At 28.8% G+C, this 15,429-nt stretch overlaps 1 protein-coding gene across 1 annotated transcript; it reads right to left on the bottom strand.

Moving 5' to 3' along the window:
* Positions 1 to 1,791: 1,791 nt before the first annotated feature.
* LOC136080291 (uncharacterized) lies at positions 1,792 to 2,253 on the bottom strand. The gene has a single exon (XM_065796909.1). The coding sequence runs from the start codon at positions 2,251 to 2,253 to the stop codon at positions 1,792 to 1,794; it is 462 nt and encodes a 153-aa protein (XP_065652981.1).
* Positions 2,254 to 15,429: the final 13,176 nt, after the last annotated feature.

Below are 15,429 nucleotides of genomic sequence, written 5' to 3'. Positions count from 1 at the left end.
AGTTTTTTACGGCTTATGTATAAAAGCTTGAGTTCTTGTTGTGGTTAAGAGTCGTATTTTCATTCTAAATGTTTTATTGTTGTAAAATAAAAACATTAAAACGTTGATATAACTGATTTTCTGCTTCAGTTTATTCCAATAACACAGAATACTGAGATAGCTATATAATACTTCAGATAGCTATATCAATATATATCAACATGTTACTAAAAATAACCTTACATTTTGCTAGAACTACCCACAACTCTCCATTTGTTTTACAAATCTTGCATTTTGGAAAATTTACTTCGTAAATTTTATAAAATTAAAAAAAAAATGCATTGTACATATTGTTTGGTTCAGAAGTACTAATAAGACACCAATTTATTAAAGATAATTGCTCTTTAAATAAGAGAAAGTTTTTATCGTTAATGAGTAGTTTTATAATAACTTGTTTTTGTAAAGGTAATAATTCAGTAGTTCTCTATTAATAGAGAAAAAAATGGAAAAATGATCAGATGAATCACTTTTACTCATTTTTTTTTTGAGCAACTTATTTGAGATATCGGTTGTAAAAATATTGTCTATTAGTGAAGCTGTTTTTATTGTTACCCTTGTAGGTTTATTTATTAAAAGAACTACTCCATTTTCAAAAAAATCGCAACAAATTTTGTTGTTGTTATTTATGTAATAGTCATAAAATTTTTAAGTTTAGATTTTTTCGCGAAGACCTATTTTTATGATATAATTAATTAAAGAATTATTAAAACCTTTAACTGGGCCTGATGGTGGGCAATAGCAGCAGCTTAAAATTATACTCCATCTGTTCTGAAATACTGTTCCAACTTGCATTTAACGAAAAGAATTATTGAAAATAAATTATGTTGTTAATTTTATTGATTTTTTACTATAAAATATATTTTATATATATTTTGTTAATATATTTTATATATTTATATTATATAAAATAATATACAGCGGTGGCCAAAAATTAAAGACCACTCATTTTTTTTTCAAAATTTATTTTTAACCTTAGTATAATTTTATTTGGGAAAAAGGTATCAAAAAAAGGAAAACATTTTTAGAAAGAATTTTTATTGTATTTTATATTTATTATAAAAGAACTTATAATTTTTTTACAAAATAATGTTAAAAAATTAAAAAACCGACTAGTAAAAAATTAAATGGGAAAAAAAATTGGACAAAATTTTAAGACCAGTTTCAAAAATATTTCAAAAAGCAATAAAAAAATAATTTAGAAACGTGTTGTTCCTCCATTTGTTTTCAAGCACTCTTGTACTTGTTCTGGCATTGAATTCATTAAAATTTTGATTACTTCATTAGGCACATTTTTCAAATGATGAGAGATAGAAGATTTCAAATCTTCCAAATTGTAAAGTTGTTCTTTACCAAGCTTGTGATCAAGCCACGACCATAAATTCTCTATTGGATTCAAGTCTGGACTATTGGCAGGCCATGGAAGCACTTGAATTTTATTAAAATTGAACCAATCGCTAACAACATGCGCTTTATGACACGGCGCATTATCTTGCGGGAAAATAAATCCATCTTGCAACTGCCATAAATCAATGCTAGAAATAAGCGAGTTTTCCAAAATTTCGATGTACCTTTCTTTGTTGAATCTACTATCGAATAAATGAAAAACGCCAACTCCACAGGCACTCATACAGGCCCAAATGCCTATTGAACCACTCCCATGTTTTGTTCGTTTCAAAATGCATGATTCATCGAACCGTTAGCTTGGAAGTCTACGCAACATTACGCGACTTTTTCTGTTGTCTACCTCAACGTTCATTTTATCACTAAAAACCACACGGCTCCACTGATCTGTTGACCAATTTTATGTAGTTTGCACCACTCTTTCCTGGCAAATTTTTGTTTTTTATTTAAGCGTGGTTTTTTTACAGCAGCACGCCATAAATAGTTTAAATTGTGGAGGACCCTTCGCACAGTTCTAGGGCTTGCTTTCAGACCATTTGACAGTGTCCATTTCGTAGACAAGTCTGTAGATGATGCTTGTCTGTTTTCTTTCATTAATCTCACTAACAAGCGAACATCACGGTCATTTGAAATTTTATTGCGTCCAGTACTATGACGATCATTAATTGACCGGGTCTCTTTGTATCGTTGAATTATGTTAATAATGCAAGAGTAAGACCTTCCAAGCTTTTCTGCTATTTGTCTGATGCTATAGCCTTCTTCTTTTAATACAAGAGCCGCGTATCTGTCTTTTTCTTCGATCTTTGCAAACATTTTTGCAGTATTTTTATATCCTTATTGCAATTCAAAAAATAAATGTTTATTTGATATCGAAACTCAGGTTTCGACATTTTATTTTATAGCCAACGTAATAAGCATTTAAGACAGTTAAAAAAAATAATGGATTATTATTTTTAATAAGTGCAAATTAAAGATTTGAAAGTGGTCGTTAAATTTTGTCCAATTTAGTTAAAGAAGATTTATAAGTACTCATCAGTTTTTTAATAAGTTAAACGATATTTAATTAGAATTAGATTAAAAAAATTATACCACTTTAATCCGTATGTTTTAATTAACAAGATATTAAAAAAAAAAAATTTAATATGTGAAATATTCAAAATTTTTGATTGTATGGAATTATTTAAAAATGTATACATAAATATACTCGCATAAATATTCTTAAATAAAAACGTATTGGTATTTAACTTGTTAATGGATAAAAATAATAAAATAGATAAAAATAAAAATACTGATAAAAACGAAATGCAATCAAATACAGAAGCTACAGAAATATCTGTGAAATTAGTTCGTGAAATATTCTCTGAGATGTTTAAGAAACAACAAAAAGACATTCTTAAACTTATAAGTGGAAATTTAAAAATTGCAAATGACAGAATCGATGGACTTTTGAAAGAAATTAAAGAAATTAAAGAAACGTGCAAAGCTTTGCAAGCTGAAAGTAATTTGAGGAAATTTGAAATGGGAAAAATAAATGACAGACTCTCAAAATTAGAACAGACTCAAAAAGATATTGAAAACAGTATCACTTTTACACAAGATACACAGGAAGAAAAAATTAATAAAATTGAAGAAAAAATTGTTACAAAAGTAGCATTTAATGCGGAAGAAAAAAATAAGCTGCGACAATTGGAAGATCGACTGAGAAGAAATAATTTGCGTCTCGAAGGAATAGCAGAAAGTGAAAATGAAAGTTGGAATGTATCTGAAGAAAAAGTTCTTAATATCTTTGAAAACAATCTAAATGTAAGTGGCGTAGTTATTGAAAGGGCACATAGAACCGGAAAAACTGGGCTAAGCAAACCAAGATCAATCGTGATAAAACTCCTGAACTATAAAGATAAAATTAGCATATTAAAGAATTCAAAAAAGTTAAAAGGAACAGGAATATTTATAAATGAGGACTACTCCTTTGATACCCTAACCATACGGAAAAATCTCTTTGAAGAAATGCGAACTCACAGGAACAACGGTAAATATTCTGTTGTTATTTATGATAAATTAGTAGTTAAAGATTTTAAAAAATCACATAAGAATGCTTAAAGTATATTTATTTATTATATTTTTATGTCTTAAATAATATTCTTAGTTTTTAATGTTAAAATGACGGAAGCCAACAGTTTTAATGTTTTTGACATATCAGAAAGGAAAAACGCACTAAACCGAATTAATGACAATGATAAAAACATGAACTTTTATGACGAAATTTCAGTAGATACGACTTATTACAATGTTGACGATGTTAAACATGTTCTTAATTCTTCATCATCTTATTTTTCATTATTACATATAAACATCAGAAGCATAAATAAAAACTTTGAAAATTTAAAATTGATGTTAAATAATATAAGTAACAAGTTTAGTATTATCTGTCTGACAGAAACTTGGTGTCATCGAGACGCGATAAATTCTAACTTTCAATTATCAGGGTATAAACCTATTCCTCAACCGAGAGAAAACGGCAATGGCGGGGGCGTATCTATTTTCGTCCAAAACTCATTGGTTTTTAAACATGTTGAAAACCTCAAAGTAAATGACGCTAATTGTGAGTCATTAACTATTGAAATAATTAATAAAACAAATAAAAATACATTTATAACTGCAATATATAGACCGCCAAACGGTAATTACAATCAATTTGAAAACCACTTAAACTATTTGCTACCAAAGCTTATTAAAAAAAATGTGTAGGGGAGATGGGGGCGCATTGATCGCCGGGCAGTATGATCTTTTGGCTTTTACTCGTTCATTTTTGCCTTACTAGAAGTGAGGTTGCAATTTAATTAACCATTATGCTTCCCTAATTGATTATTCGTAATATTTTTTCATAAGGTTATCAGCGTCAAAAAAAATAAAGAATATTTTGTTTTTCGTCATAAAAAGTGATTTTTTTAAATCGTACTATAATTCAAATATATTTTTATTTAGATGTCTGTATGGGTTAACAACAATTTTATTTTAAATTTGTAAGTGTTAGGTGTATAATATAATATATAATTTTTATTTGGCTGCAATTTATACAGTAGATATTGGTATCAATATGTTACCTATACCTATTGGGGTACATTGATCTTTGACTATGCGGGGCCCATTGATCGGAGGATCAAAGTGCCCCATAGAAGACGAAGTGCCCCATGTTTTTGTTTATAAGCAATACAGTTAAACGAATGGAATTGTATTTATAATTTAAAAAAAAACTATATATAAACAAACAATAGCTTTTAGCATTTCATTTTTTAAATCTACTTATGTTAAAGCTAGTAATAATAATACTATTATTTTATAATATCAAAAGAATAATATTTAACATAACAATTAAAAAATATTTAACATAATATTATTATGTTAAATATTAGCATTTATTAAAAACATATGTTTTTATTGATATATTTTTTTAGAGATCTTAAAATGGTTAGAAATAGAATTAAAAAAACAAATAAAGTTGCTATACCAAGTGAAACAATGAAAGTAGCTGTTAATAAAGTTTTAGAAGGAACACAACTGAATGTTGTAGCACGTCAGTTTAACATAGATAGAATGACTTTAAAAAGATATTGTCGTAAAAAGAGGCTTAATCCAAATGAAGCTTTCAAGCCTAACTACAACAATAGACAAGTTTTTACAGCAGAAGATGAAAAAAGTTTATCAAGTTATTTACTAATTGCATCAAAAATGAACTGTGGCCTTTCAACTAGGTCAACGCGATTATTGGCATATGAATTTGCTTTAAAAAACAATAAGATATGCCCATCATCATGGATCAAAAATAAAATTGCAGGCATTGATTGGTTGCAAGGTTTTATGAAAAGACAACCAGAGTTGTCTCTACGAACACCTGAAGCAACGAGCTTCGCTCGATCAACAGCTTTTAACAAACACACTGTAAGAGAGTTTTTTCAAAATCTTAAAACGGTAAGAAATCGATATAAATATAATCCTAACTGTATATATAATGTTGATGAAACTGGTTTAACAACCGTTCAAAAGCCGGTAAAGGTTTTAGCTGGTAGAGGAAGCAAACAAGTTGGAAGAATCACATCTGCAGAACGAGGAACATTGGTAACTGCATGTTGTGCCTCTAATGCTATCGGAAATTCCATTCCTCCATTATTTATTTTTCCTAGGGTAAAGTTTCATGATTACATGATAAAGGAAGGACCTCCTGGATGTGTGGGATTTGCAAATCCTTCTGGTTGGATGAACTCAGAAATTTTCATAGAATGGATTAAACATTTTGTTAAATATTCAAACTGTTCTCAGGAATCTCCAGTTTTGTTACTTCTCGACAGTCATGAAAGTCATATTTCTGTTAAAGGCTTGGAGCTTGCAATTCAACACGGAATTACAATGATAAGTTTTCCTCCCCATTGCAGCCATAAATTGCAGCCATTAGATAGAACTGTTTTTGGACCATCGAAAAGGTTTTACAATTCTGCATGTGATAATTGGATGGTTTCAAACCCAAGACCAATGACCATTTATGATATTGTTTCAATAGTTCGAGAACCGTATACAAAAGCTTTCTCACCATCTAATATACAGACAGGATTTAGAGTAGCTGGCATTGAGCCATTCAATTCTGAAATTTTCAAAGATGACGAATATTTACCATCATCAGTTACAGATAGAGCTGCTCCAGATACAGTTACTATCACTCCTGTCAACAACATGGAATCTGAAATGATACCAGCACATGTTAATCACATAGAGTCTGAAATATCTATAGTAAATATTGAAACAAGTATTTTAAACAAAGTGTCAACAAGTGTTGCTTCTATAATCTCACCTGAGGTTTTAAAACCTTACCCAAAAGTATCTGCCAGAAAAAAAAATGTTAAAAGTAGGCAGTTAAAAACAAAGATCTTGACTGATACTCCTGTCAGAAATGAAATTCGTTTGTCAAAAGAAAAGAAAATTTTGAAGCAAACCAAAAATCAACAAAAAGTCTCCACAAAAGATAAGAAAGAAACTAAGAATTACTTGCTTAGGAATAAAAAACAATGTAAACCAAAAGCTGCTTCACAACTTGACTTTCACAAATGATGAAATATTCTTAATCAAAATATTGTACTTTTAACAAGTTTTGTAAACTTAAAAGTTGTATTCTTATTTCAGTCTTTATATTTCAGTTCTTATAAATTTCAAGTTGTTGTAAAGTTTTAAACGTATATAAAGCGGGTAGCTTATAGCTGCTGTGATTTATACATTTTTTAATTAAAAATTAGACTAGTGGGTTTAACTGCTATATTTAAAAAATAATTAAAAAATTTAGATGTATTATATGTTATACAATATTACCCTTTGACTAAATTATTTACAAGATTTAGTTATAGAAGTGTTAAACGTTTAGATAATATTACGCATATAAGATCAATGTGCCTCAAGTCGGAGATCATAGTACTCAACGCCGTTAATGCAAGTTCTCAAACTTTTTTGTCTTGTTTATTCTCGGTGATAACAAACATATTTTTTTTCCGGTCTGCAACATTTGTTTATAAACAATATGATATGTTAAGTTTTAAAAGATATGTTAAGTTTAAACAATATCTATATATATTGTTTAAAACTTAACATATCTTTTGCGATGGAATATGAAAATATGTATATATATTTTCTACAAAAAAATATATATATATTCAAATAAAAAATATATATTAATCTATGATAATTTAAAGACCGGAATTTTCGTAAAATAGTTTTATGGCATTATAAAATAGGGATGGCTCATATCACAGTAATGTTTGAATTTTGAGCTTAGACTTTTAAATAAACCTTAAGAGGTTTAACTTTAAAGGTCTAACTACTCGTATGTCAATTTTTGTGTTCTTCACACTCATATTAATAAAAACTTTCATATAAAATGGAAAAAACAGATTTTAAACTTGAAATAACTAATTTTTTTCGACCTTTAATATGTTTGCAGACATATGACTGGTTAGAAATTAAACAAATAACTTAAAACTTGTTTGAAAAAGTTATTTTCTCAGTTTAATGTTTTATCTTCATTGAGAGCAGCACTATTTTATACCAAAATATGGTCCATCAACTATAAAGCAAAATTTTATATCTAAACTTGAGTAATTTAAAAAAAATTTAACTTTATTTGATTTTAGACAAACTAAAGCGCTAGGAGAAAAAAAAAAAAATTTTTCTAAAAATTATTCGGGTTAAATAAATGCAGTGAAACATAATCTTTTTATAAAAACGCAAAATTCGTGTATTTTCCAGTACATGCATTAACCGCGTTGAGTACCCCATAGTTTGGGGTACATTGATCTTTTGAGAGGGTTGTTTAAAAGTTAAAATTATTCATGTTTATCATTTTTTTTAATCAAAATACTTATATATTCCAAAAGCCAGATAGTTCTACATGTGTTTCGTAGTTAATAAGTTTTTACATCTCTTTCAGGTTCTGCGCAATTTTCAAAACACTGCTACGGCGATCAATGCGCCCCCATCTCCCCTACTTATTAGGTGATTTTAATTTGAATTTATTGAATAATAAAGCTAATAACCAAGTCGTGAATTTTATAAATACACTTTTGCAATACAGCGTTTTTCCCATGATTAATAAGCCAACACGTGTGACTAAAACAACTGCATCTATTATCGATAATATTATTACTAATAATTACACAAGGACTAAAATCCAAAGTGGTATTATTAAAACAGATTTAACTGATCACTTTCCAGTTTTTCTGATAATAAATTCTGCAACCCTTGAGAATAAAATAAAAACAAAAACGGTATACGTAAGGAAAATAAATAATGAATCAATCGCCACGTTTCGTGATCTCTTACATGAAGTAAACTGGGAACTTTTAACTGATTGCAATGACGTTAATGATGGCTACAAATTTTTTATTCACATGTTTACAAGACAATACGAAAAGGCCTTTCCAAAAATAAAAAAAATTGTTAATTCTAAAAATTTGTTAAGTCCGTGGATGACGAGAGGACTCATTAAGTCGTCAAAAAGGAAACAAAAACTTTACCAAAAATTTTTTAAAAAAAAGAACTACAAAAATGAAATCAAATACAAAAAATATAAAAATTCTTTTGAAAAATTAAAAAAGCAATCCAAAAAAAATTACTACTCTTCGTCACTTAATAAAACATTTGGAAATGCAAGGAAAACATGGAATGTAATTAAAGAAATAACAGGAGTGGGAATTGTGAAAAGTGATAATCTTCCAAAAAGATTGCGAAGAGATGATAATAGAGGAGATGCTTTTGTTAATAAAGAAATTGCTGAAACATTTAATAGCTTTTTTATAAACATAGGAAAAAAGCTTGCCGGTGCAATTCCTGAGGGAAAAAAATCATTTAAATTTTTTTTGAAAAAATCTGATTCCTTCATGGAGGAGTCGGAGCTTTTAATTGATGAACTTCGACTAGCAATTAGTATGCTGAAAACAAATAAAAGTGCGGGTCTGGATGAAGTTAACCCTGATGTTGTAAAAGCGGTCTCAGATATTATAGAGAAACCTCTTTTTAAAATTTTTAATCTTTCCCTAAAAAACGGCATTTTTCCTGACCAACTAAAATTAGCAAAAATAGTTCCGATATACAAAGGCGGTGATGACTCAATAAAATCTAACTACAGACCAATTTCCATACTTTCTTGTTTTTCCAAAATACTAGAGCGTATTATGCACAACAGACTGTACAATTATCTTGAAAAAAAAACATTCTTTATCATAAACAGTTTGGATTTCGCAACAACCATTCCACGGAACATGCAGTAATTGATCTTGCCAACCAAATTTTAAATGGTTTTGATAACGATAGTTACACACTCGGAATTTTTCTAGATCTATCAAAAGCATTTGATACTGTCAACCACAAGATTCTAATTTATAAACTACACAATTATGGAGTAGTTCACTCCAATTTAAAGTGGCTGCAATGTTATTTACAAAATCGTAAACAAGAAGTACCATATGACTTAACATGTTCCCCATTTGAATCAATAAATTGCGGAGTTCCCCAAGGATCAATACTTGGACCCCTGTTGTTTTTAATTTATATTAATGATATTTATTTGTCTTCAAAAATACTTAATTATATTATTTTTGCTGATGGCACAAATGTTTTCTTTTCTGACTCAAATTTAAAAAATATTTTTTATATTGTAAACACAGAATTAATATATCTTAATGAGTGGTTTGAAGCAAATAAACTTTTATTAAATATTGAAAAAACGAAATATATTTTGTTTGCTAAGTCATCTAAATCCGAGAACCTTCCACTCAAATTACCTGAACTAACAATTAACAATATTAAAATAAAAAGAGTTTTTTCAATGAAAATACTAGGAATAATTTTCGATGAGAATTTAAATTGGAAAAGCCAAATAAAACTAGTCGAGAACAAAGTTTCAAAGACCCTGGGGATTATGTACAAGACAAAACATCTTTTAAATAATTTATGTTTAAAAAATTTATACTTTTCATTTATACATAGTCATATTAACTATTGTAATATTGCCTGGGCAAACAATCATTTATCTTTCCTAAAAATTATTTATACAAAACAAAAGCAAGCAAGTAGATTATTTTTGGGCGCATGTAGATACGAAAGTGCCGAGCCTTTACTCAAGGAAATAAATGCTCTAAATGTATACAAACTAAATATATACCATAACTTGTTATTTATGTTTAAACTTCAAAATGAAATGATTCCAAAATATTTTTTTAAAAGTTTCACTCGAATTAATCATAAATATGAAACAAGACATTCAATGAGTAATTACTACATCCCACTAACATCACTCAAAAAATCTGACTTCTCGACTATATGCCGGGGACCACGCTTGTGGAATTCGGTTCTTGACGAAAATATGAAAAAAATAAAATCTATTGCTACATTTAAAAGAACTATAAAAAAACACTTACTAAATTTAAACATTACGAACATTCTCTCATTTTTTTGAAAAAAAAATCGAAATAGTTTTGTATTTTTAATTTTTTATGTACTTTATTTAATTTTAATATTGTATTGAGTATGTATATGCATGTGAAGCGAATTAAATTTTTTTTTGTTTTTTTTTTTGTTTATTGTCTTTAATATGCATACGAATATGTACAGATTTGTAATTTTTTTATTTGTTATTTTATATTTTAACTTTATCTTAAATTTCTTCTTTTTTTAACTTTAAGTTCTTTTTTTAACTTTAAGTTCTTCTTTAATCTTCTAAAATTTCTAACCAATTTTTTTTTTTTTAAACTTATTAATTTCACTCTTTTATGTAATATTGGAAAATGTAAAATTTAATTGTATTTTTTTTTTGTATTTCACAAAGGGGCTTGATGATAAGTCATTTTGACTTCTACTTGCCCCCGTCAGCTTGTAATTATATATATTTGTTTAAATTTATAGATAACATTGTAAAATGTGTAAAATGACGAAATAAATAGAAAAAAAAAAAAAAAAATTAGAATCTTCTTAATTTTAATTTAAAGATTAAGAAACCAACTAAAAAATGAGTGGTCTTTAATTTTTGGCCACCGCTGTATGCTTTATATTAAAAAAAAAGAATTAACATAATTTATTTTCAGTAATTCTTTACGTTGAAAGAGTATTTTTATTTTTTGCGGTAATAATTTTAATAGTTAAAACGCCGGGTGAATAAAAATGAGCAATTGCTTTTACTCAGTAATTGGTCAGCTTTACGTGAATAAAAACTTTAGCAATTTAGGTTGTTTTTATTCACGTAAAGCTGAACATTTACTGAGTAAATTGCTTAACTTTACGTGAATAAAAATTCGAACAAAACTGCTTAAGTAAAAACTTTAGCACTTTCAAGTAACCCATTAAAAAACGCATTTATCACAAAAGTAACTTTGTAAAGATATCCGAATATTTTAACTATATTGACTATCAGATGGAATTCAATGGAGGCAATGCTGATGACTGTTATAACATCTTCTTAAACCACCACGAGAATATGCAAAACTTATGTCCCAGTGACTTATTCAAAATGGATTCGTCAAAATAGCAAATGTATGGATGATGATAAAATAAAAGCTAAAAATAAACTATGGTTTTGATGTAGAGCAAGCGGATGTAAAAATCTTCAACTGGTCAACCAATACACAGCTTGTCACATTCAATTGAAGAAGCTCGTATATCAAGCTCATCGTGAGTTTGAACTTGATTTAACGATAAAATTGAAGCACAACCCAAAGATCCTGTTCAACTAAGTTAATAGCAAACAAAATGTTAGAACTACAATAACAACCTTAAATGGAATCAATGGCGGCATTATCACAAATCCAATAGAAATTGTAAATCGGCTGAACAAGCACTTTCAAAGCGTTTTCAACAAAAACGAAGACGATGAACTGCCATATTTTATTAAACGAACAGAAGCCATCAGCAAATACTTGCAAATAACACAAAATCTGGTTAAAAACAAGCTAAGCAATTTATTAGTTGATAAAACCGTTGGTGTGGATGGTGTAAGCGCATATGTACTGAAAAACTGTTCTCACAGCTTCTCAATACCTTTAAGCACAATTTTTTAGAAGTTGCTAGATATTGGGTGTTGTGTTCAAAAAAGGAAGTAGATTTGATCTAGGCAATTACCGGCCTATATCTCCATCACTTTACATCAATTGTATGTAAAGTGATGGAGAAAATATTACGTGACATTATGGTCAATCACTTTGTCGAAGATAGCCTTATTTCATAAAATCAACATGGTTTCGTCAATATAAAAGCGTGTGTGACTAATTTGTTGGAGTTGATTGACGTGATTTCAAAAGCATTATCTGACAAGGTAGCTGTTAAAGATTTTTGTAAAGCGTTTGATATGGTTCCCCGCAAGAGACTAATTCACAAACTCGAGGCATACGGTTTTACTGGAAATCTCCTGAATTGAATAAAATGGTTTTTACACCAGCAGTTTTAACGAATCGTGATGGGCAATTATGTATCCTTGTGTCTTGAGGTGTTTAGTGGTGCCCCTCAAGGATCAGTCTTAGGTCTAATACTTTTTATTATTTTCGTGAACGATATTTTTAATATAGTTAACCATCCGTATAAAATGTATGCTGATGACACAAAACTGCTGGTCCGCTTAGACCACCCATTAGTTTCACAAAAACTTCAACTGATATCTACAACATAGCCGAATGGTGTAAAACCTAGGAAATAAAACTCAATACCGATAAATGTAAAATCATGCACATAGGTAAAACAAACAATTTTTATGTCTATTCGATACCAGCTAATAACAATAATAGTGTCGAACTAATCATCAACTTTAGTCGAACATGATTTGGGCATCATGATTACGCCAGACTTGAAATGGCATAACAATTCAGCTTATGCAACCAATAAAGCCAACCGTGTATTAGGCATGTTGTATCGTACTTTCAGTCACACGACTCCGCAACTACTTAAAATTTTATACACAGCCTTTGTACGAACTCATCTAAAATTCGCGGTAGCAGCCAGCAATCCAACATCAAGAATAGATATTAATAAAATTGAGAAAATACAAAAAAGTGCTACCCGTTTAATACCTTCGTACCGTCATGTCATACAAAGATTGCCTGTTTATACTGAACTTAACTTCCTTTAAAACGCGTCGCATTAGGGGAAATCTGATACAGGCGTATAAAATTGATAACAATATGGACATTGTCTCATGGAGTGAACCCACTGTTTTTCGTGATAGGGTGTTTATTAAAATAAAAACTAGAGGACATCATCTAAAAATGACTAGAGAATTTGTTCAAAATTGTAAGCAAAGGCAGCAGTTTTTTACAAATCGAATAGTGAATCATTGGGGTGCATTGCCGTCAGAAGTTTTATGCACCTCATCTGTTAAGAGTTTCAAGGCTCAACTCGATGCGGAAACTTCAAACAATCCGCATAAGTATCGAGGTTATAACAAAAAAAAAAAAAAAGGAAAAACAATAAAGTACAAACTTATACTTCATACTAATTGTCTATGTAAATTTTAATATATTGATATAAATAAAATTAGAGTATGAAGTAGATAAGGCTGCAATAACCTGTAGGTTATACAGGAAAACCTGTTGCAGCATTTTTCTACTACTACTATTACTACTACTACTACTACTACTACTACTACTACTACTACTACTACTACTACTACTACTACTACTACTACTACTACTACTACTACTACTACTACTACTACTACTACTACTACTACTACTACTACTACTACTACTACTACTACTACTACTGCTACTAATATTAAAATGAATAACTTTAATTTAATCCCGCTGAAGAAATTCCTTCATTTTATTATTATAAAAATGAGAGATTTAAATTTGAATGAATAAATCAATTTAAATTTAAATCAAGATCAAAATTTTCGTTAAATTAAAAATTATTATTTTGAAAAAAACTTTGTGAATTCAATTTTAGGTTATATTTTTGAATTGAATTCATTTTAGAATTTTTATATTTTGATAATTTTATAATAAATGAACTTTGCTTAGTTAATCGCGTTTTATTAATTTATTATAATCTACTTTTGCATACTTGCCTTTTAATCGTAACACCTTTGCTTCTACATACATACATACATACATACATACATACATACATACATACATACATACATACATACATACATACATACATACATACATACATACATACATACATACATACATACATACATAAATACATACTTACATACATACATACATACATACATACATACATACATACATACATACATACATACATACATACATACATACATACATACATACATACATACATACATACATACATACATACATACATACCTACATACATACATACATACATACATACATACATACATACATACATACATACATACATACATACATACATACATACATACATACATACATACATACATACATACATACATACATACATACATACATACATACATACATACATACATACATACATACATACATACATACATACATACATGAGCCCCATGCGCTAGCAAAAGTGAGATCCTTTTCAAGCTCAAATGTTCTCTCCAAGCAATCAGAGAGTGTTGGTTTCTTATCACGACAGGAATAAAAAGTAGTATCATCAGCAAACAATGCCACCTTAGATGTGAAAATGTTTGGAAGATCGTTAATTTAAATTAAAAAGAGTATAGGGCCAAGGATAGAACCTTGAGGAACCCTGAAGTTACAGAATAAGAAGAAGAGTGCTATCCATCGAGGACAACTTTTATACAACGATTGGAAAGAAAGGATTCAATAATCTTAAAGATGTTGCCAGATATACCATAAGAAGAAAGCTTATGGAGAAGACCAGCATGAAAAACTTTATCAAAAGCTTTAGAAGTGTCAAGAGCAATAGCCTTAACTGCTCCACCTTTATCTAATGCACAATAAAACCTATCAGTTATTACTGTTAGCAAATCAGCTGTAGAACGAGAAGATCCATATTGATGTTCAGAAAGTTAGTTATTAGATTCAAGATGAGAAATTAGGTGTTTTTTAATTAAAGATTCAAAACCTTGCTTATGATTGGAAGAAGACTAACGGGACGGTAGTTAGACAAATCAGATTGCTCTCCAGAATTTTTGAAGATAGGGATAACAGATGCCGCTTTCCATCAGGCTGGAAAACAAGACTCTGATAAGCACTTGTTGAATAGTTTTGAGAGTATAGACGACAGCTCCGGAGAACACTTCTGCAAGACAATAACAGGTATGTTGTCCGGGCCACAAGCTGTATAAGAGTCTAGGCAGGAAATCACTTTGTGTATATATATATACATATATATATATATATATATATATATATATATATATATATATATATATATATATATATATATATATATATATATATATATACATATATATATATATATATATATATATATATATATATATATATATATATATATATATATATATATATATAT

The sequence above is a fragment of the Hydra vulgaris genome, chromosome 05 (assembly GCF_038396675.1).
Source record: "Hydra vulgaris chromosome 05, alternate assembly HydraT2T_AEP".
Taxonomy (NCBI): domain Eukaryota; kingdom Metazoa; phylum Cnidaria; class Hydrozoa; order Anthoathecata; family Hydridae; genus Hydra; species Hydra vulgaris.
Note: the sequence above shows the minus strand (reverse complement) of the source record. Positions and strands in the feature narration are given on the sequence as shown.

Bases quoted from the DNA above. Each gene is read 5' to 3' on its own strand.
- LOC136080291 (XM_065796909.1), bottom strand. From the start codon at position 2,253: ATGTTTGCAAAGATCGAAGAAAAAGACAGATACGCGGCTCTTGTATTA.